Here is a 22,343-nt window from a genome sequence, read left to right on the forward strand (position 1 = left end):
ACCGGGGCTGCCAGTTGTCTATGGTTGATCTGAGGTTCGGGGCTGGCATGTGTCTGCCCAGGTGGTGTCGGCAGGATGTGTCTGAGACTGGAGTGGCGGGGAAGGACCCCTCTGGCGGTTCCTCACTCACCTGCCGGGCCACTGGAGCTGCATGCCAGTGGGATGGCAGAGGGAAGGTTCACCTTGAGCATCCCGGGTCCAGGGGGCCATTCTTTAGGGGTCACTCTCCCCACGGCCCAGCAGCTGGGGGCCCCAGAGCATCCGGTGGCATTTTCCCAGCAGGGTTCTTGTGCCAAGCCTTGGGAGCCCACAGCATCACCTCTACCCCAGGGGGGACGCTGTCACAAGTGCCCAGACAGCTGCAAGAGCAAGTGGGCAGTGACAAGAAGAGCCTGCAGAGTGCTGGACGCACCCTCTAAGGAAAGGCGGCCCATCACCTGCCCCTCTGCTGCTCACCCTCTGGTCCGGAGTGGAAGGAGATCCATCAGCAGGTACCCACCCCATGCCACCCCAGGCCACAAGCCTTTGGTGGGGCCTCGGATTTCTCATGAGTCCAGGAGGTTTCATTTTAGCAAGTCAAAGGCACAGCGGTGAGCCTGTCTCCTCTCCTTGGAGGGCCGCTGCCTTGTGTGACCTTCCTGCTCCTGTTCAGTCTGCTGTTGTCCCAGATGGCCAATGCCAGCCTTCTGGGACACGTCCACAGCTGGGGTCTGGGGCAGTTCCTGCTGTCGAGAGACAAATAGCAGGGCGCTGGGCGCCTGCTGTCACGGCACAAGGAAGAAGTGGGACCAGTAATTCCATCTACCAGAGCCATTTTCTAGAGCAAAGCAAATTGGCTAAGGATATTGTACCATATTAGAGTTAGTGTTTAACAATATCATCTTGGATGCAAAAGACCCACATAAAGTAGTAGGTTGTCAAATTGCTAATAAAAGGTTGATTCAACCTGCTCAGGTAGCATTAATCCCGGTATCCAAGGACAGTATAACATAAGGATATCTATTAATATAGCACATTACCGAGACGATATATTTTTATGAAACCTAAATCATCACCTCAATACACACTTAAAAGTCATTCAATAAAGTCCAACACCTACTCAGGGGTTTTTTAAAGCTCTTAGTAAATTAGAATGGGAAGGGTACTTAGCAAGCGTGCCACATAATGGCATAACACTTCAGCGCCATTCCCACGAAGCAAGGAAATGGAAAAGAATGCTCACTCAACACTATTATCTTCCAAAGGCAGCGGTCAAAAATAAGAGATGGAGTTATGGAGAAAGGGAAGTCTGTGTTCACTATTTGCAGGGGACGCTGCCATATCCCTAGAAAAATCCCCGAGTAGCTTTTCAAAAGCTCTTAGAACTAATAGATTCCGTAAGGGATCACAGGTTCAGGACAAACCCCCTGCAGTACAGTAGATACAAGATACCATGGGTGTAAGATAACGTAATGAAACAGCCGGTTGTTGGACTACATCAGGAAAAATGCCTCCATTCCCCCAGAGAGAGAATGAGAGAGAGAGAGAGAGAGAGAGAGAGAGAGAGAGAGAGAGAGAGAGAGAGAGGGCTGCCCGTCCCAAGGGGAAACGGGACCAGGCATGAGAAGGCACCAAGGCCCGTGGCTCAGCCCCTGTTCTAAGTGAAAATGCCAATGGGACATTATCTTTCTTTCGTCTGGGAAGAGTGCCCCGCGTTTCTCTGAGAAGACTGCAGGCTCACCGCGCTCTTCCAGCTGTTAAAACTGGAGCCTGAAGCCCCAGCAGCCGAAAACCTCCACCACCCAACTGCTGCCATGCTCAAGGCCACTCCCCAGATGCTCAGGCCGAGCCTCACACACGGGTGAACCTATTCCTGGACCGCTCATAAGACACTCCCTACCCATTCTCCAAGAGGACCACACCACATTTGATGGGGTTCAAATAGTAGGCCACCAATCATGAGGGAAATATATATATATATATATATGTATATGTATATATGTAGCACTGCACTGCACTGTCGTCCTGTTATTCATCAATTTGCTCAAGTAGGCAGCGGTAATGTCTCCATTGTGAGACTTGTTACTGTTTTTGGCATATCGAATATGCCACAGGTATCTTGCCAGGCTCTGCTGTGTGGGCGGGATACTCTAGGTAGCTTGCCAGGCTCTCCAAGAGAGATGGAGGAATCGAACCCAGGTCGGCCGCATGCAAGGCAAATGCCCTACCTGCTGTGCTAACACTCCAGTCCATATAGATGCATTTTTTTCAGATATATATGAAAGTTCACATCACTCAACCTTTCACAACATGTTAGTGATATCCTAAAGAAGGTCTTAGTGGCCCCTGCCAAAGTAGAACACTCTTCAGACTGTTTCCTCTATGGATACTTTTTTTGTAGCATTTTCAGCAGTTTTTCATAACAAACAATACAAAATATATTATTTTGGTTGTGCTTTGGGACAGGGCTTGGGGCTTGGGATGGAAATATCCCAAACATGGTGGTGGGAAGGTGTAAAGGTGGTGGGATTTGTGTTTGAATATTAAATGTAATCAAATATTGTGAACTACTTATAAAATAAAAAATTTAAAAAAAAAAAACCAAACTGGAGCCAGGAGGGTACAAGGACTAAGACTCCCGCCTTGCTTTCTGCTGACCCCAATTCAAGACCCAGCACAGTGCAGTGTCCCCTGAGCACAGCTAGGGGTCACTCCTGAACCCAGAGCCAGGAATAGCCCTGAGCACTGCAGAGTGCCCCTCCCCCAAATTAATTTACTGTAGCACTGTCGTCCTGCCCCTTTGTTCATTGATTCACTCGATCGGGCACCAGTAACATCTCCATGTGAGACTTGTTGTTATTGTTTTTGGCATATCGAATACGCCACGGGGAGCTTGCCAGGCTCTGCCGTGCGGGTGGGATACTCTCAGTAGCTTGCTCTCCAAGAGGAACGGAGGAATCAAACCTGGGTCAGCCATGTGCAAGGCAAACGCCCTACCCGCTGTGCTCATTTAATTTAATTTAAACCTGATTTTCCTGTGTGCAGATGTGTGTGTGCGCAGGTGTGTGTGTGTGTGTGTGTGTGTGTGTGTGTGTGTGATGCAATGCCGGGGATTGAGCCCTGCTCCCCAGCTACAACAGTCCTGTTTGAAGAACGTGAGCCAGTGAGGATGATGCTGAGCCCTTACTGCCAGTGGAACATGAAGTCTGAGTGGAAAGATAATGTATGGGTGGGAGGCCGGGGGAGGGCATTGTTAAGGGTTCACTTAGTCAATACAGGGAAACGGGCCCGCCACTGAAATATTTAAAGAAAAACATTCCACTGGACTTCTGGCTTCTGTTTGTTTGGGTTGGGTTTGGGGACCACATTCAGTGGTGCTCAGGGCCCACTCCTGGCTGTGTTCAAGGGTTGCTCTTCGAGGTCCTTGGGGGACCATATGGGGTTTTGGGGATCGAACCTGGGCTGGCCACGTGCAAGGCAAACACCCTCCTGATGTACTATCACCCCAGCCCCGGGACTTCCTACTCCTATGTTTCAGTCAGTAAAATACTTAAGACAAACTTGAAACATGGGGAATTTGGGCCCAGATTATTTCTTGGGAGACGGTGGGGTGGGGGCGTCTTGGCATGTGCAGAAGCTCCGGATAGCTCCAGGAATGAGCTGCGAACTAGCGATTCCCCAGGAGAGGGAGCCAGAGGGCCTGCCCAGAGGCCGGGCTGGGGTTCTAAGGAGCCCTTCCATCCGTCCTGGTTGGAGGCAGGTAGCTGCTTCCTGTGGCTGCACCAGTCACTGGCCCAATGGGGGGAGCAGTGAGGACCATCCTCAGAGGGTTCAGCCGGCCTCCACTCGCTCTGTTCCTTGCTCCTCAGCTCTCCTGCATCCCCATTTCTGTTGACTTTCCCCATCCATTGCCTTCTTTCCCATTCCCTCTCTCTTGGCAATTTCCTTCCGTTTTTATTTTGTTGATTTATTTTGGGGTTTCTTTGGAGGGGTGCATACCTGACGGTGCTCAGGGCTGACTCCTGCCTGGCTCTGCACTTAGGGCTCATACCTCAAAAGCTCGGGGAACCATATGGGGTGCTGGGGATGGGACCCCAGTTGGTTGTGTGCAAGGTAAACTCTCTCTACACACTGTCCTGTCTCTCTGGCTCTGATTTCCTTCCGTCTTTATTGTTTTGTTGCTTATTTGTTGCTTAAGGTTTGCGGAGGGGGGGGGCGTAGAGATCAGTGAGAAACCCGAGCCCCTCTGTGAGATGTATCCATGGGTGGCTGGGGCAGGCCAAAGGAAGGATGGCATCATCTCACGGTAAGCAACGTGCAGACGTGTGACCTGGATTGAGAGAAACAGGTTCTATCCCGATGGCTCCATAATTCTCATGGGACAGCCAAAGGCAAAGGGATGGATGGATCGTCCATGTCCAGGTGCCGGGAGCAGTGGGTGCCATAGGGAAGTACCCACAGCCCAGGAGGAGAAGAGAGGGTCTGGGAAGAGCTAGCACAGGGAGTGGGTAGGGAGGCAGAGGCTTGAACTCTTTGGAAAAGGGGGGTGTTTATTTCCCCTGGTTTCTGTTAGAGACTCTTTTCAAAGATGTTTTGACAAAACATTGGTTTCTCCCAGGACCTTCAGTCCTGTCTAGTTAAGTCATTCCAGGTGACGGTGGAGATCCAAGATGCCCCTATGAGCTACTCAGAGTGACCCCCAGCTCCCCCCAGCCCCATGTCCTCCCAGAAGACAGAAACCAGCAGGAAGATCAGATGTGCTTGCGTTGGTTGGGGCGTCAGCAGCTCACGGGAGTTGGTCCTCCTCTGGATTCTCTGCTTCTCCGTAAAGAGAAGGAGCCCAGTGAGCAGATGTGCAGAAATAGAACTGACTTTTCTTTCTAGAGTGTGAGAGTCACCATTTCCATAAGTGGTGGAAACAGTTCCCCCTCCAAAATGAAGTGTGGTCTTGTAATCTTCAGAATCTTGGGATTCTAAGCCTTTTCCCCCCCTTCCTTATGGATCAATTTCTAATCATGCTTATCTTTTCCTGCCCACTTCCCCCGAGTAAATGAAGTATCGTAGGTGGCATTGTCACGCGGGTGTGTGAAAAAGGAGGTCTGACCCTGAATGATGTCCAGGCAAGGGGCAGTGCCCTCTGTCTTGACTAGATGAGCAAAACATTGAACCCAGCAATCATAGAATGCACATTCTTTTTAAACGCACATGGAACATTTGCAAAAAAAAAATGACTGTATCCCGAGTCATAGAGCAGGTATCCACACATTTCAGTGATTAAAATCAATACAGACTGTGTACTCTGACTACAGTGCCACCAAACTAGAAATAAATAACAGAAAGATAACCCAAAAGTCTCAATATGTTTGGTAATCTTGGGAAATGCTTCTAAATAGCTCATGGATCAAAAGAGAGACAGAGGAATAGAAATTAGGAACGATTTTGAACTTAATGATCATGAAAACACTGTGTAGAAAGGCTTGTGTGATAAGTTGAGACATGATTAGAGAAGATTTGTATAGTCACGTGCACCTTCAGGAAGAAGACAGACTGCGGGTCCCTGGTATGGGAAAATAAGACAAAGTGTGTATTCGAAAATAAGATGCACAGCAAATTAGTTAGCTAAGCATTTATCACAAGAGTAGCAAAACAACAGCAGGAAAGTAGGGGGATATAATTAATAAAAATAAGAGCAGCGGATGGAATGAAAAATAAGCATTCAGTAGTGAAGATCAATGCAGCCGAAAGTTGGTCCATTGAAAAGACCAATAGAACGAGGAACCTCTAGTAAGGCTGAGTAAGGGAAAAGGACACCCAAGCCCTGTGAACAAGGCAAAGGAAACCAAGACAGGGGCATTGGCACCGAACAAATGAGGGGGCATCATGATAACAGGTGAATGCATTTCAACACTTAGATATAATAAGCAAAGGCCTAGACACATGGAAGTTGCCAAAAATTGTAACAACAAAATTAAAATTCTGAAGCGTTTTTTGTATCTATTACAGAAGTTAAATCAGTAATAAAAAAAAAGTCAGGCTAATTAAAATTCAGCCTCTGTAAGTTCACTGGTGAGTTTTACCAGATGCTTTAAGGGGGGATAGAAGGTCATTTTAATCTTACCCACGTACACTTAGAGCACGCAAGAAGATGGAACGTCCCCAGCATCTTTTAAGAGGCCAGCATAATCTTGATACCAAAACCTGATTAGGACACTAAAAGAAAATTATAGATCTCTTCACTGCCTAGAAAAATTACCAAAGTGAATTCATCAGTACATTAAAAGGATACTCTGTCTTGGCCAAATTGAGTTTATCTCAAATGTAATCCTGACGATGAGAAAATTAATCACTACAATTCACTGTGTTAACAGACTGAAGGGGGGGAAATTACACAATCATTTCAAGAGTCACGAAAGAAAAAAGTTTCTGGTATAATGACAGAAGATCTTAAACTGGGACTGGCTGGAAATGTCTCTTGAAGTGACATATTAGTCAGGAGAGACCAAGCGAGGCTACAGGAGTAAATCCCCGGGTTCCAGGTGCTTAACTTGTTAAATAAAGTTTACCCCACACTGATAAATCCCGGGTAGGTTCAGGAGATCTACAGGTAAATTTCTTCCCAAGCCATGCCTAGGGGTGCAAATGGGAGAAAGGTTCCAGTAAGCCCCATCTCTGTCTTCATTGTACTTTTCAGACTCACTGTGAAGGAGCCAGGAGCAAAACAAGTCTGAACGGGGCAAACATCACGTCCACTCACATCCCACTCACAAGTACTCAGCCCAGTCTTATTCCAAGAGGTACAGCCAGGCAGGTCTACTGTGTAGCCAGATAGAGGGAAAAATCAAAATGGGGCCTACTGTATGCATGACATTGTTCCCACCTCGAGGGAAGGAGGTTATCTACGGGAAACTTGCATAGTCATCATGTGTCATACTGAAACCAAAAAGCTTTTCTTTTGATAAGACCAGCACGACTGTTGACACAATCATGCCTCAGCTGCCTGAACAAAATAGAAGGCTTGGAAAAAATCATAAGGCTTGGACATGGAGAAGCAAACCGTCAGTGTATTCAAATGGCACTGTTTTTAGAGACAGAAGAACTGGCAGCTAAGCTGTTAAAATTAAGAAGAGATTGCTAGGAGCAGCACAGGATAAGGATGTCCTTGTGTGTGGCTGACCCAGGGTCTATCCCTGACACTGCCTTTATTTCCCTGAGCTCCACCAAGAGTAAGCCCTATTGACAGCTGAGTATGAAAACAGAGAGAGACAGAGAAAGAGGGGAGAGAGAGAAAGAGAGAGAGAGATAAGCAAGATTACCAGATAACACACAAGATACCTAAATTATATTTCTACATATCAACAAGAAATAAAAAATAAGTATTTTTTTAGTGGCATCCAAATAGAACAAGTATCCAGAAATAAATCTTACAAAGGATGTAAAAGTGCTTTTCAAGAAAAATTGTGAAATTGCATTTACAGACATAAAAGCTTAAATGAACCGAAAGAAGTACCGTGCTTGTCGATTGGAAGGTTTGGTGCAGTAGAGTGTTAGGGTCCACCCTCTGTAACTTCAAACTCAGACTCAATTCCACTCTCACTGCCAGTAGACTTTGAACTGGGGGCTGGGTAGTACTGTATTTTTGTGGAACTCCTTAGGATGTTTCTAAAATTGAAATGAAAAAGGCAAAAAGTCGTGAATCTTCAAGATGCCATTGAAGGAGAGATGGGAGGATTGGGTAAAGCATAGAGCAAGGTGTATGACTGGACTGGACTATGCCGAGGCCATGGGCAGGCTAAGGGAGCCTGGGCAGGGAGAAAGGACAGAAACAGGCCTGTATGCAGATAGACATGAAGCCTGGGAGGGCAGCATTGCACACAGGGGACCAAGGGGCCTTCTGGTTATTGCCACTGAAATGGCTGACCATCCAGAGAGACAATTATGATGCTCATGTCATGCACAAAAAGGGAAAAAGATGTGGTTCGTGTTTGTTTGGTTGGTTTGGGGGCCACACCTGGTGGTGCTCAGGGCTTAACCCTGGCTCTGCATGCAGGGATCGCTCCTGGTGGTCTCAGGGGATTACCTGGGGTGCCAGAGAGCGAACCCAGGGCCAGCCACAGAGAAAACAACACCTTACCACTGTACTCTCTCTCTCGAGCCCCACCAAAACTGAAATGTTGATCCACACAATGGTGAAGCTCCTATGAGTGATGTCGAAAGAGGTCTTCATATAAAGAACATGCAACATGCATTAAAATTAGGTCCTGCATTGAACCCGGGTTGGCTGCGTGAAGGGCAAACGCCCTCTCTGCTGGACTTTTCTCTCCAGATCCTTTTATTTGTTTATAGTTTTGGGTGTGGCCACTGCTGGCCGCTCTCAGGGCTTACTCCTGGCTCTGTGCCTCCTGGTGGGCTCGGGGGACCATGAGGGGTGCCGGGGATTGAGCCCAGGTGCCGGGTGCGAGGGCAGTGCCTCCCTGCTGTGCCCACTTCGGCTCCGTTACTGGTTCTGCCTGTGAGATCCAGCATCCTGAGCATTCCTGAAGGTCAGTTGGGTGCAAACTGGGAAATGGCCAGAGAAGCTCAGAAAGAAAAGGGGGCTGGGGGTATCCGAGGGGTATCCGAGGGAGTATGGGGTTGGACGCAGCGGCCCACCAGGTCGGAACCCAGTTCTCCGCAGCATTCGGCTTCTCCGGAAAACCCAATGTCAGTTCACCCCTCCCCACTCTGCTTGGGGGACGCCCAGGCCCAGAGGGTCCTGGGAGCCCAGATGGCCTGACCAGCCACCAGGACCACCACCCCCCCAAACGGATTAGGTCTATGCTGGAAGGAGCCCGGGTCTGGAGTCTCCTGCCTTCGCCTGATTCTATTTGAGTCTGGAGCCTGGGGGCCGTCCAGACCTTTCTGGGGATGACTCAGTAGCTGGGGGCTCAGACAGGGAAGGGGGCAGTGAGAGGGAGACCCTCGGTCTCTGGACAGACCCTCACCTGGACTTCCTGTCCCCAGGGCAGAGGTGTTGGCCCCAGGCTGCCTGGGAGTCCCTGAGTATGTCCCTGTGTGTAGGATAACATTGGGTTTGTCCTTTTAGCCTTGCCACGGGGAACTCAGTTTACCTTAAAGCAATGTCCTTTCTGTATGGACACAGGAAGACAGTTAATATTCTGCTTTGTAACTTAGGAGTTGATTGACTCCAATAATATTTACTCCTGGGCACCTGCTTTCTTGACTCAGTCGCCCTTAGTTCCTAGCACCCCAAAAGCAGGGTCCCGACGAGGGACTGAAAGGACCCAGGGCAAGCTGTGAGCTACCTACCCTGGCATCAAAATGGGCCAGGCCAAAGCGCCACAATACTCAACTATAAGTTGAGAGCATGGTCATAGACAAATGCTGTCATGATCCAAAAGTAACAATGAGACTAGGACCCTGCTGGGCTCAGGAAGACTAACCTGACCTGAGGACTGTGGTCTAGAAATTATAGTGAGATGCCCTCAGGAAGAACCAAACTTTAAGTTTGATACATCTCTTACTGTGCTCATACAGAATGACATTGCTAGAAATATTTGAAGTAGATTTACTACAACTGTTTAAGTGGATTACTAGCTGAGGAAGGAAGAAAGGGACACACCCTGCCACACCCTTGTTTGGACCCCACCTTTGATTGGATCTCCTACTAATCTGGAGTAATCTCCTTAGATGAGATTTTATTAATCTCCTGGAGGAGTGATCTTACCCCTCTTTGTTGACTTGTTAATGTTCAACCCACCTTTGTGTCACCACCCTATGTAATTGCTATATAAACTAAGACTGTGGGGGAAGAGACGGAGACAGCAGAGACAGAAGAAGAGGCAGCAGGACACAGACAGAGGCAGCAGGACACGTACAGAAGAAGACACAGCAGAAGCCAGACGTGTCAGAGGTAAGACAGAAGCAAGGAGAAGACACAGAAGCGGGGAGAAGACACAGGAGAAGAAACAGCAGAGAAGAGACAGCAGAGAAGACAGAAGCAAGAGAGAAGACGCAGAAGCAGAGACAGAGAGGGGTCGGAAGAGATCAGAGGAGAGACTACAAAGACAGAGAAAGAGACAGAGAGACAGACAGAAGAGAGCACAGCGGCACACACAGAAGCAGAGCACAAGGAGGAGCCATACCAATCCGGTCCATACAGAGCGGCTCGAGAGCACTGAATGTGAGCGGGGCGCACTCAAGAGAACTGCCCCAAGAGCCTTCGAACAACACAACATACATCACATCACCCTGACCCTCCCCCCCGCCCCCGCGCGCATGCTCCTTTGTAATTTTTTACACCTGTGGACTCTGCTGCCCTAAATTTAAATCAGGTGACCATGAAGTGCTGCGACGGGCCCATCCCCGCCAAAGGCTGCGGGCCGGACCGCTGGGCTCCCGCCTTCACCCGCAAAGACGAGATCATCGCCAGCCTGGTGTCTGCCCTGGACTCCGTGTGCTCCGCGCTGTCCAGGCTGAACGCAGAGGTGGCCTGCGTGGTGGCCGTGCACGAGAGCGCCTGCGTGGTGGGCTCCGAGAAGGGGCGGATGTTTCTGAACGCGCACAAGGAGCTGCAGTCGGAGTTCCTCGGGTTCTGCAGAGGACCTCCCCGGAAGGAACCGGAACCGGAGGCAGAGCACCCCAAGAAGGTCTTGCGGGCCGAGGGTGGCAGCCGGAGCGTGGCGCGGGCCTCGCTGGCGCGCGGCTCGGACGTGTCTCTGCTGCGGAAACTGGTGGGAGCGGTGTTCGACGTTCTTTACAGCGACGTGCTGGGCCGGGAGGACGTGGTGCCGCTGCCGTACGAGCGGCTGCTGCGGGAGCCGGGGCTGCTGGCCGTGCAGGGGCTGCCCGAGGGCCTGGCCTTCCGCCGGCCGGCCAAGTACGACCCCAAGGCGCTCAAGGCCATCCTGGAGCACAGCCACCAAATTCGCTTCACGCTCAAGAGGCCACCAGACGACGGTGGGCGGGACTCAGAGGCCTCGGTGGAGCTGAACAGGGCCGCCCTGGCCAGCAAGGGCTCTCGGGACTGCAGTCTGCATGGCCCCGGCCCCAAGGGTTCTCCCCCGGAGCTGCCCCCCACCGCCACCACCTCGATGGCCAGCTTCCTGCATAGCTCGGCGCCACCCAGCCTCCCCACCCAAGAGCTGAAGCAGGAGGCGCCCCCCGGGCCCCTCAACCCTGGCGACCTGGGCCTGGGCCACTCGGGGCCTGAGTCCAGGGCCCCTGGCCCCCAGGACTTCCCCGATTGCTGTGGACAGAAGCCTCCCGGGCCCACTGGGCCTCTCATTCAGAATGTCCACACGTCCACACGGACCCTCTTCTCCATCGTCCATGACGAGTCAGAGCAGTGGGACGCCTTCATCAAGGACACGGAGGACATCAACACCCTGCGGGAGTGCGTGCAGATCCTGTTCAACAGCAGATACGGGGCGGCCCTGGGCCTGGGCCACATGGTGCCGGTGCCCTACCAGAAGATCGCCTGTGACCCCGAGGCCGTGGAGGTCGTGGGCATCCCCGACGACATCCCCTTCAAGCGTCCCTGCACCTACGGGGTCCCCAAGCTCAAGCGGATCCTGGAGGAGCGGCACGGCATCCGCTTCATCGTCAAGAGGATGTTTGATGAGCGAATTGTCACAGGGAACGAGTTTACCAAAGACCCCAGCCCGCCCGAGGACACCCCCGCCGAGGCCTCGCGTGCTGCCGGCCTGGACACAGCCGGGGCTGCTCAATTAGACGAGGACCGTGGGCCAGGAACCTCTGGGGAGCTGGGCGTGCCGAGAGCCATCAAGATCGAGCCGGAGGACTTGGATATCATTCAGGTGACCATGCCAGACCTTTCACCGACCTCTGAGGAAATGACCGACTCAGCGACCGGCCTCTTCCTCTTGCCCTCGGAAGATTCCAGCTACGGGATGGAGATGCTTGCAGACCAAGGCCCCAGCAGTGAGCACCCGCACCCCGAGGAGACGCCCATGGAGGTCAGCCACGGGGACCTGATCCGGCCGCTGCGGAAGCAGGTGGAGCTGCTGTTTCACACGAGATACGCCAGGGCCCTGGGCATCTCGGAGCCCGTCCAGGTGCCCTACTCCAAGTTCCTGATGCACCCGGAGGAGCTGTTCGTGGTGGGGCTGCCTAAGGGCATCGCTCTGCGCCCACCCAACTGCTTTGGCATCGCCCAGCTCCGCAAGATCCTGAAGGCCAGTGACAGCATCCGCTTCGTCATCAAGCGACCCGAGCTGCTGACAGAGGGCGTGAAGGAGCCGGGCCTGCACAGCCAAGAGCGGGGTCCTGGGGACCCCCTGGCCGACGAGAGCCTGAAGAGACAGGGCTGCCAAGAGAGTGACAACACCCGGCTCTCGCGCATCGACGTCACCAACATGCTGCGGGAGCAGGTGCAGGACCTGTTCAATAAGAAATATGGGGAGGCGCTGGGCATTAAGTACCCGGTGCAGGTGCCCTACAAGTGGATCAAGAGCAACCCTGGCTCGGTGCTCGTCGAGGGGCTGCCCCCTGGCATTGCCTTCCAGAAACCCTGCACCTTCGGTTCCCTAAACCTGGAGCGGATCCTGGCCGTGGCGGACAAAATCAAGTTCACTGTGACCAGACCTTTCCAGGGACGCGTCCCCAAGCCTGATGAAGACAACGCCCACAGGCTGGGGAAGAAGGTGATTCTCCGGGAGCAGGTGAAAGAGCTCTTTAGCAAGAAATACGGTGAGGCCCTGGGCCTGAACCGGCCCATGCTAGTCCCCTACAAACTCATCCGGGACAGCCCAGATGCCGTGGTGGTCACGGGCCTGCCCGACGACATCCCCTTCCGGAATCCCAACACATACGACATCCACCGGCTGGAGAAGATCCTGATAGCCCAGGAGCACGTGCGGATGGTCGTCGCCAACCAGCTCCAGCCCTTTGCAGAAATCTGCAGCGATGCCAAGGTGCCAGCCAAAGACGGCAGCGTCCCCAGACGCAAGCGGAAGAGAGCCTCGGAAAGGAACTCCGTCTCCTCCTCCTCCTCCTCCTCCTCCTCCTCCTCCTCCTCGTCCTCATCTTCCTCCTCTTCCTCCAGCCCAGAGTCTGTGGCCTCCGCCAACCAGCTCTCACTCGTGCAGTGGCCCATGTCCATGGTGGACTGTGCTGGCCTCCACGTGTAGCTGCTGGGGACCCTGAACTACTGACCGCCAGCTGAACCATGACCTCACCCAGAAAGACTAAAGGAAATGTAATTTATGTACAAAGTGTATATGTGAATATGTATCAATGCCTTTTAGTTTTTCCAATGATTTTTACACTATATTCCTGCCACCAAGGCCTTTTTAAATAAGTAATAAAAAAAAGAGAGAGATAAAAAAATTGAGTCCTGCTCCTCTTCTTCCCACGAAGGTCCTCCACAGGCCCCCAGCGTCACTGGAGCTCAAACGAGAGCTCTTCACTGAACCTCTAACCTCATAGGCCAGCCCCTGCCTGTCACTCGGTACCACCCAGGCTGGTTCTGTTGGCTTGGCGGTGCATTCCTGTAAAGCCAGAGGCGGGCCAGTGCCACCTCCTCCTGTTGCCCACCAACCAGCTCAGACCATGTCCCATCCCTTCCTCCTCAGCTGCCAACCTCCTGTTTGAACTCAGGAGCATCTTCTGACCTCAGTTGCCACATGCCACTGGTACTACTTGCCACATTACCATATTGGTCACTTTGCCTCATTTGCCACCTTTGCCTCAATTACATTTGCCATCACCCCCTGCCCGACCCGGCCCTCACAGTCTCGCTCTTGGCAGCAACACTACTCTGTGCTCTAGAATGTAGGGTAACAGAGGGTTTGTCCTTTCAGCCTTGCCGCAGAGAACTTAGGTTTACCTGGTTACACCCATCACAGTGCTCCCAAGTCAGTCCCATTCCTTTGTTTATCTATAAACTCTTCTCTGCACCCTCCTTCCATTCCTTTGTTTATCTGTAAACTCTTCTCTGCACCCTCCTTCCCAACCAGTTAACCACCTTTTCCCTAATCATATTCTGTTAGTTTATAAGATCAGATCCTTCTAGGACATTGAACTTGTATTGTAAGTTAAATATTGCTTTTCTCTCTTTTGCATAGTTCACCTTAAAGCAATGTCCTTTCTGTATGGACACAGGAAGACAGTTAATATTATGCTCTTGTAATTTGGGAGTTGATTGAATCTGAATAATATTTACTCCTGGGCATCTGCTTTCTTGACTCAGTTGCCCTTAGTTCCTAGCACCCCAAAAGCAGAGTCCAGACGAGGGACTGAAAGGACCCAGGGCAAGCTGTGAGCTACCTGGCATCGTAATGGGTCAGGCCAAAGTGCCACAAAACTCAACTATAAGTTGAGGGCATAATCATGGACAAACACTGTCATGATCCAAAGGTAACTACGAGACTAGGACCCTGCTGGGATTAGAAAGACTAATCTGCCTGAGGACTGTGGTCTGGAATGTATAGTGAGATGTCCTCAGGAAGAACCAAATTTTAAGTTTATATCTCTTACTGTGCTCATACAGAATGACATTGCTAGAAATATTTGAAGTAGATTTACTACAACTATTTAAATGGATTACTAGCTGAGGAAGGAAGAAAGGGACATACCCTTGTTTGGATCCCACCCTCTTGAGCAGATCTCCTAGTAATCTGGAGTAATCTCCTTAGATGAGATTTTGTCCTTGAGGAGTGATTTGTTAATGTTCGACCCACCTTTGTGTTACCACCCTGTGTGATTGCTGTATAAACTAAGACTGTAGGAGAAGCGGGGGTGGGGGGGAGAGACACAGAAGCAGAGCACAAGGCGAAAGAGAACCAGGGAGTCATCAGAGCCAGAGCAGGGGAAAGAAAGAGCACAAGGCAAGTGAGAGTCAGAGTCAGAAGTAAGGGTCAGAGTCAGAAGTAATAGACAAAGTCAGAAGTGAGAGTGAGAAGATCGGGGAGGGGGGAGACAGAAGCAGAAGGGAAACAGAGATTGGAATAAACTGCAAGGGAAACAGAGATCGGAATAAACTGCAGCTGATACCGAGCAGCCTGGCACTCGTTCCTTCCTTCGCCTGCCCATCTCCATCAGCCTCCCTGGGGTGGGGGAAGCGGTGTGAGACTACCGAATGTGGGCAGCGGGAGAGATAGAGCCCTGCTGCCCTTTGTGAACACACACTAGAAGATTCTAGGAGAAGCTGGAGGGAGCTGACTTGCTCAGAACAGGTCAGGGGCAGCCTGGACCCAGGACACGACAGGGCATTTGGCCCCTGCCCGGGTCGCTGCCAACACCACTGCTCTCTCTTGCCAGGCAGGTACCAGGTGACCCGGGGGATCATCTCGCCCGTCAATGACCTCTACGGCAAGAAAGATCTGGTGGCCGCCCACCACCGGGTGGCCATGGTCCAGCTCGCCCTGCAGACATCCGACTGGATCCGAGTGGACCCCTGGGAGAGTGAGCAGGCGCAGTGGATGGAGACGGTGAAGGTGCTCAGGTACGGGAGGCTCCTGGCTGGTGCACTGAACAGGGCCTGCGGAAGATGCTTACAGAGCAGGGAGGTGGTGTGGGGGGCAGTGTGGGGCAGGGGTGGGGTGTTTCCACCAGGCCCGCTTGGGGGGCAGTGCCAGTGTCTTCTGCTCTTAGCCGGGATGACCAGCACTTTCCCTCATCCTCCGGGAGGTCCTAGGGCTCCTCGCCCACCCCTGCATCGGGGTGTTGGTAGGGGGTACCCAATGGGAGTGCCCAGACGAGTTGCTGGTGGCTCTGCCTCGTGCTTGCAGACAGGGAAGGTGACTGGCGCCGGGGAAAGATGGGGCTGTGGGGACAAGCTGCTGTGTCCAGGGCCAGAAGCAGGAGAGACGGGACGTGGGCTGCCCCCGTCCTGGGCTGCAGTGGCCTCAGAAGGCAGCTTTTCTGTCCTTTGCTTGCTTTGTTTTAGGGGCAAATGCATCGGTGCTCAGGGATCACTCCTGGCGATGTTCAGGGGACCGTATGGGGGTGCCAGGGGTTACCCTGGGGCAAGTGTCCTGCCCACTGTACCATCTCCCTAGCCTCAGAAGGCGGCTTTTCTAACTGCAGGAGTCTGGGGTTCTGGACCCCCCAGCTTCAGGCAGAAGCTGGTAAAGGGAGGCTGGAAATCTCAGAATAGGGCCTCGGGTCAGGATGTTTTTCCTCCAGAACTGCCACGGCCCCCAGCATGGGTGAGCGGCTCATTCCACAGGGCCCCCGGCCTGGGGTGCATCACTGGAGAGAAGCAGGAATCCGGGAGACAGCAAGGAGGCAGGCTGGGGGCTGTGTCCTGAGCTTGGAACTGAGATGCCCAGGGAACACAGGCCGGAGGGACAAGAGGCGGGGGGTAATAATTGTCAGGCCGGTCCAGGCAAGTTTGGGTCTTCAGTTGTTTCACCTGCAGCGGCCAGAGGGATTGTCCAGGGCATGGGAGGCGGCTGGCCTCGCGTGTGGCTGAGCCAGGTTCCAGCCCCAGCACCACACAGGGGCCCCTGAGCACCCCCAGGACTGATCCTGAAGGGCACAGCCAGGAGTAAGTCCTGAGAGCTGACCGCTGTGGCTCAGAAGCAAAAATATGTTCTCTTATCTAGTAAAAATAAAGATGTGCATCTTCCCTGGAGAGAGGGCCGGGAGGAGACGTGGGACGGAGCACAAGCCACGCATGTGGAGGACCCGGCCCCGTCAGCAGAGACAACAAAAGACCAGCCAGTCGGTTGGGGCTGGAGCAATAGCACAGGGGGTAGCACTTTACCCTACACTCAACAGACCCGGATTCGATTCCCAGCATCCTATATGGTCCCCTAAGCACGCCAGGAGTAATTCCTGAGTGCAGAGCCAGGAGAACCCCTGTGCATTGCCGGGTGTGACCCAAAAAGAAAAAGATTTTTACTTTTTTTAAAAATGTCTAAATTGTCTTTATTTTTCTTATATCAGTCACATGATGGACAATACTGTCCGTGATAGGTTTTCAGGCATGCGAATGTTCCAACGCCCGCCCCCACCTGAGTGTCTCAGGGCCCCTCACCGCCACTGTGTCACTGACGTAGACGCGTTCTCGTGTTCTGTTGCTTTGGGCCTGGCGGTTTCTGCTCCCTGGTGGTGCTTCCTAGTACCCCCCTGTAAGAGGTAACTGTGTCTGTCTCTCCTTCCAGCCGGCTTCACTCAGCCTGGGCCCCTCCAGCTCCAGCCACATGGAGGCAGCTGGCATGATTTCATCTTTTCCGAGAGCCAAGTAGTGTCCCGCTGTGTATACGCACACATATAATAGCTTAACATTTACCTTTTTGTGAAAGTTTGGTCTCCACACCCCAGTGATCACGGCACGGCTTCTGTGAGAGAACCAGCCAGCAGCACCTTGACAGCAAGTTACCTCAGCAGCGCTTTTAGGGGAGAAACGTGAGATCACAGGACATTCTCTTTCCCTGCCCCTCTCTCTTTCTGTCTCTCTCTGTCTCTCTGTCTCCTCTCTATCTCTCTCTGTCTCTGTTTGTCTCTCTCACACTCTCTGTCTCTGTCTTTCTCTGTCTCCCTCGCTCGCACTCTCTCTGTCTCTCTCTGTTTCTCACTCTCTCTCTATCTCTCTCTTTCTCTGCCTCTGTCTCTCACTTTCTGTCTCTCACTCTGTGTCTCTCTCTCTATGTCTGTGTCTGTGTCTCTCTGTCTCTCTCTCCTCTCTGTCTCTCACTCTCTGTGTGTCTCTCTCTATGTCTGTGTCTGTGTCTGTCTCTCTCTCAGGAACCACACTGACACCTACACCATCCAACATAGTCAGCCGCTTCCATTTCTCTCAGCTCCCGGAGGGGAAGAGAGTGGACACAGCAGATGACTGGCAGGCCCCGTGGCTGGGCCTTGGGGTCCAGGGAGCCCCCCCAGCACGAGTCACGTTCACCAGCGACGGGGCTGAATAGAAGAGGCTTAGGCTCACCAAGCCCCAATCCCTCACCAACAAAGTGGGGCGCCAGCACCTGCTTCCCTGGGGTGCTGAGCTGATGAGATGGTGTGCACAGACCCCCGGCTTCGGGGAGGCGCTTCAGCACGCGATAATCTCCTCCCTGGCCCCCAGCCTGATCCCAGAGCCTCCAGGTCACTCACAGGCCATAAGGACTGACCTCGGCTCTCAGTGCAGATGCAGCCCCGGGCCCGGTAACCCTCCCCCGCCTAGACCCTTCTTTTCCTTTCTGGACTGTGCTGAGTTCAGTGTTTCTCGGCCCTGGTTGTGCATTGAGGACCCAGGAGGGAGCTTCTAAAGCCTGAGCTTCAGCCCAGATACGGGCCATCAGGACTGCCCTGAGTCCCCAGTGATTCTTCCGGGCCATTCGGTGGAGGCCACAGCCCCATTTGCCAGGAATGTGACTGCGGCTGATGATGAGTGCGGCGTCTCTTCGAGCCAGGGGTCTCGGCCTGGCCGTTTGAGCCGCGGGGAAGTGCTCTGGGCCTGCGCAGGTACAGACACGCCGAGCTTAGGATTTGTCTGGGGGCTTGTGAGGCGCGACACAAACCTTTCTGTCACCTCCTCTTAGGAAGGTTTCCGAATGATTGATTTTGTGTGGCGAAGGTTGAGAATCGCCTGATAGAGCAAACTCAGCTCTTATGGGTTTTTTTTTTTTTAATTTTTGTTGAGTTTATGGCCGCAATTGCTCTTAAGCATCTGAGCTCTGCGTTGGACTGGGGTCCCTTGCTCTGTGACAACTCGCGTATCCACTGTAGTAAAAGCCAGTCCCCCTCCCAACTTTAGAAACGAGGTTTGGGTTTTGAATTAAATGGAATTAAAGCCTTTTGTTGTTCACCGCTGAGGCTTGAATGCAAGGCGTCCCAGATGCATGGGTGTGTTCTACTGGGGGAGACACGGTCCTGGTTCAGGGAGCCCCCACCCCCCCCACCACCCACCACAGTGCTGAGCGCCCCGGGCACTGCCGGCACCTGCTCCCCTCCCCCTCTTCCCGGCCCAAAGAACTCCAGGGCTTGGAACTCAGGCCCTCCGGAGCCAAGCAGCTTGTGACCTTATTCCCGACTCAACTTTTATTTGTAATGAGAAAATGAAGTCGAGAATGGAGCTCAGTGGTAGAACATATAACTCGCAAGTGTGAGGTCCAGAGTTCAAGTCCCCAGCATCACCACAAAAACAAAATGTGAAAAATGAAAGCGAGGGGGCTGGAGTGATAGCACAGCGGGGAGGGCGTTTGCCTTGCACTCGACAGACCCAGGTTCGATTCCCAGCATCCCATAGGGTCCCCCGAGCACCGCCAGGAGTAGTTCCTGAGTGCAGAGCCAGGAGTAACCCCTGTGCATCGCTGGGTGTGACCCAAAAAGAAGAGAGAGAGAGAGAGAGAGAGAGAGAGAGAGAGAGAGAGAGAGAGAGAGAGAGAGAGAGAGAGAGAGAGAGAGAGAGAGAGATCAGAGACAGAGACAGAGAGATCTAAGGGACCTGGTACCTAATTGTAATATAGGATGCTGGGCCAAAGTAAAACGTTCACTGTCGGTATCCTTTAGGCAGCTAGAATGTAGGTGAGTCACGGAAGCCATTACCGAGAAAGCCCCCCATGGCAGGGCTGGGGTGTGACACAGCCGTCACCTTCATACCTGTGTTCCATCCCCAGCTCTGCAAGTAGCCGCAGCAACAGTCATCACCGCAGTGGTGAGGGGCGGCGTGAGCGGGCGCAGAGGGAGGACAAACCAGCTGGTGCCCCTTGGCCTGAGGCTCCCAAAGGCAGGGGCCGGCGGGACCTGTCATCCCTGATCTGACTGTGGCGGGGAGGGGGAGCAGCTTCTCGGCCTGGGCCCTGCATCATGCCTTGTGGTTGCAGGTTGAGAACTGGCCGCTGAGCCCCCAGCCCAGGCCCTTGGTCTCCCGGGCGGCCCTGGGGGGCTGAAGCACTGGGGGCTACAGAGGCACCCTCAGCCCCTATTTTACAACACAGGCATCACCACCGCAAGCTGCTCGCGTCTCTGTCCCCGACCGAAGGCCCAGACCTTGGTGAGGCTCCGTCCCCTCCCGCCGCAGGTGGGTGCCGAGCCCGAGGCCGCGGGAGGGGAGGGTGAATGAACGGGGTGTCCCCGCCCTCTGGGCCGGGCTCGGAGTCTGCAAGTTTCTCCCGGGTCCACTGGGAAAGGCGAGGGCCGGGCCTCCGGCCATGGGCGTCAGAGGCTCACCGCGGATTTCCTGCCTCTAAGGGGTTTACGTGCCCCACGCGGGTGCTCGTGACCCGGATTACAAGTGGGTTACACAGGGACAAGCCGGATTGGGGCTGGGCTTCTCGGGGGCCCGGGAAGCTCTGGGGACAGGCTCAGCTGGCTGGGGGGGTGGGGGGCGGGGGTAGGGGTAGAGCAGAGACCAGGGCCGAGAGCAGAGTCACCGGATGGTGCCAGAGAAGGGGGATTCCTGCTGTCAAGGGGCCTTCCGGTGGGCGTGAGGCATCTCCGTGTGAATTCCCTGTTGTCAGGGCGGGGGTCACCCCTGGCAAGGCTCAGAGGCCGTCTGTGGTGCCAGGGGTGGAAGCCCCGTCACCGCGGGCAAAGGCAGCTCCATCCACCGTCTCTCCACGGAGCCTGTCGGCTCTGATTTCCAAGCGCCAAACGTTCCTTCTCCCACAGCACCCCAGGACCAGGGTCCGACCGTGCAGAGACCCCTCATGCCGGGAACAGGAGTGGGTAGGAAGTGAGCAGCCTCAGCGGGGACTCCCTGACCCCCGCCGGTTTCCCGGTGGACCCCGTTTCCCCATCACAGGGGCCAGGAGTGCCTCGGGGAGACCAGCCGCCTGGCCCCTTCCCCGGAGGGGTCCCTGCCTCCATAGCGGATCCAGCCAGGCGGGGGCCCAGGGCTGCTGTCCGTCCTCTTCGCCCTGAGACCCCTTTATAATGAACACACGCGAAGGCATGGGGGCCTCTGGCGTGTCCCCCCCACCCAAGGACTTGGACCGGTCATGAGTGCCCCGAAGGTTCCATGCAGAGGTCACAGACTGCGGGGGGGTGAAGGGGCTGGGGGCATGGGCGGGGTGGGGGCTCGCCCAGCTTTGGGTGTGGTGGGCCACCTGGGGTGGGTTTGCACAGCTTCGGCAGCAGTGCCTGAGAGCGGGCAGAGCGGGCATCGAGCAGGGGGAGGTGGACCCTGCTTCCTCCCCAAGCGCCCTTCCCTTGGCCTCTCCTCGGCCTCCTCTCTGCGCCCCCCCACCCCCCACCCGCACTGCTCACTCTGAGCTCCCGTTCTGCAGTCAGTCCCAGCCCGGCATCAGTGCAGGAAGGTTCTGCGGACACCCTGGCGCCCCCAGGCACTGTTGAGAGCGGGAGCACCAGGCTGAGCTGGGGTGGGCTGTGAGGGGCTGGCCCGAGGTGAGCTGGGGTGGGCTCTGAGGGGACCCAGGCTCAGACTGTGATGGGGGGGTGCTGTGGGCAGAAGGGGTCTGGGGAAGGCGTGAAGGCCTAAAGGAGCAAAGGGCCAGAGACCATGTGACCTGGGGGTGCTAAGGCAGCCAGTGAGAGCCAGGGCGTGGCCCTGGAGTGGGAGGGAGGCCTGAGGGAAGGGGGTCAAGGGGAGGGAGGAAGGGAGGGAGGGAAGGAGGGAAGGAGGGAGGGAAACCCTGGGAGGCACAGAGGCTCTGGAGAGGACGGAAGTGGCCCTGGGGAGGAGGGAGATGGCCCTGGGAGGAGGGAGGTGGCCCTGGGGAAGAGGGAGGTGGCCCTGGGAGGAGGGAGATGGCCCTGGGAGGAGGGAGAAGGCCCTGGGATGAGGGAGAAGGCCCTGGGGAGGAGGGAGGTGGCCCTGGGGAGGAGGGAGGTGGCCCTGGGGAGGAGGGAGGTGGCCCTGGGAGGAGGGAGGTGGCCCTGGGGAGGAGGGAGGTGGCCCTGGGAGGAGGGAGATGGCCCTGGGGAGGAGGGAGATGGCCCTGGGAGGAGAGAAGTGGCCCTGAGGAGGAGGGAGATGGCCCTGGGAGGAGAGAGGTGGCCCTGGGAGGAGGGAGGTGGCCCTGGGAGGAGGGAGATGGCCCTGGGAGGAGGGAGATGGCCCTGAGGAGGAGGGAGATGGCCCTGGGAGGAGGGAGGTGGCCCTGGGAGGAGGGAGGTGGCCCTGGGAGGAGGGAGATGGCCCTGGGAGGAGGGAGGTGGCCCTGGGAGGAGGGAGGTGGCTCTGGGAGGAGGGAGGTGGCTCTGGGGAGGAGGGATGTGGCCCTGGGGAGGAGGGAGGTGGCTCTTGGAGGAGGGAGGTGGCCCTGGGGAGGAGGAAGGTGGCTCTGGGATGAGGGAGGTGGCCCTGGGAAGAGGGAGATGGCCCTGGGGAGGAAGGAGGTGGCCCTGGGAGGAGGGAGATGGCCCTGGGAGGAGGGGGTGGCCCTGGGGAGGAAGGAGGTGGCCCTGGGAGGAGGGAGGCCTCACTGAGCTTCTTGTGTCTCACA

The 22,343-nt window shown here is 54.5% G+C and overlaps 2 protein-coding genes across 9 annotated transcripts in view; both read left to right on the forward strand.

Moving 5' to 3' along the window:
- Positions 1–22,343, forward strand: part of NMNAT3 (nicotinamide nucleotide adenylyltransferase 3) — a 99,354-nt gene that overhangs the window by 70,699 nt on the left and 6,312 nt on the right. For 5 of the 8 annotated variants that reach the window (XM_055127420.1, XM_055127413.1, XM_055127417.1 and 2 more), the window contains one exon: positions 15,259–15,442. In XM_055127420.1, coding sequence (XP_054983395.1) covers positions 15,259–15,442 — 184 coding nt within the window. Of the gene's footprint in view, positions 1–15,258; positions 15,443–19,874; positions 19,958–22,343 lie in introns of all 8 variants that reach the window. The other 3 variants (XM_055127419.1, XM_055127418.1, XM_055127421.1) reach the window with 1 other exon arrangement.
- On the forward strand, positions 10,317–13,151 carry LOC101550216 (general transcription factor II-I repeat domain-containing protein 1-like). The gene is given in 1 exon segment (XM_012936157.2): positions 10,317–13,151. A coding segment is annotated over 1 exon segment (2,835 nt).

Source organism: Sorex araneus, chromosome 2 (assembly GCF_027595985.1).
Source record: "Sorex araneus isolate mSorAra2 chromosome 2, mSorAra2.pri, whole genome shotgun sequence".
Lineage (NCBI taxonomy): Eukaryota > Metazoa > Chordata > Mammalia > Eulipotyphla > Soricidae > Sorex > Sorex araneus.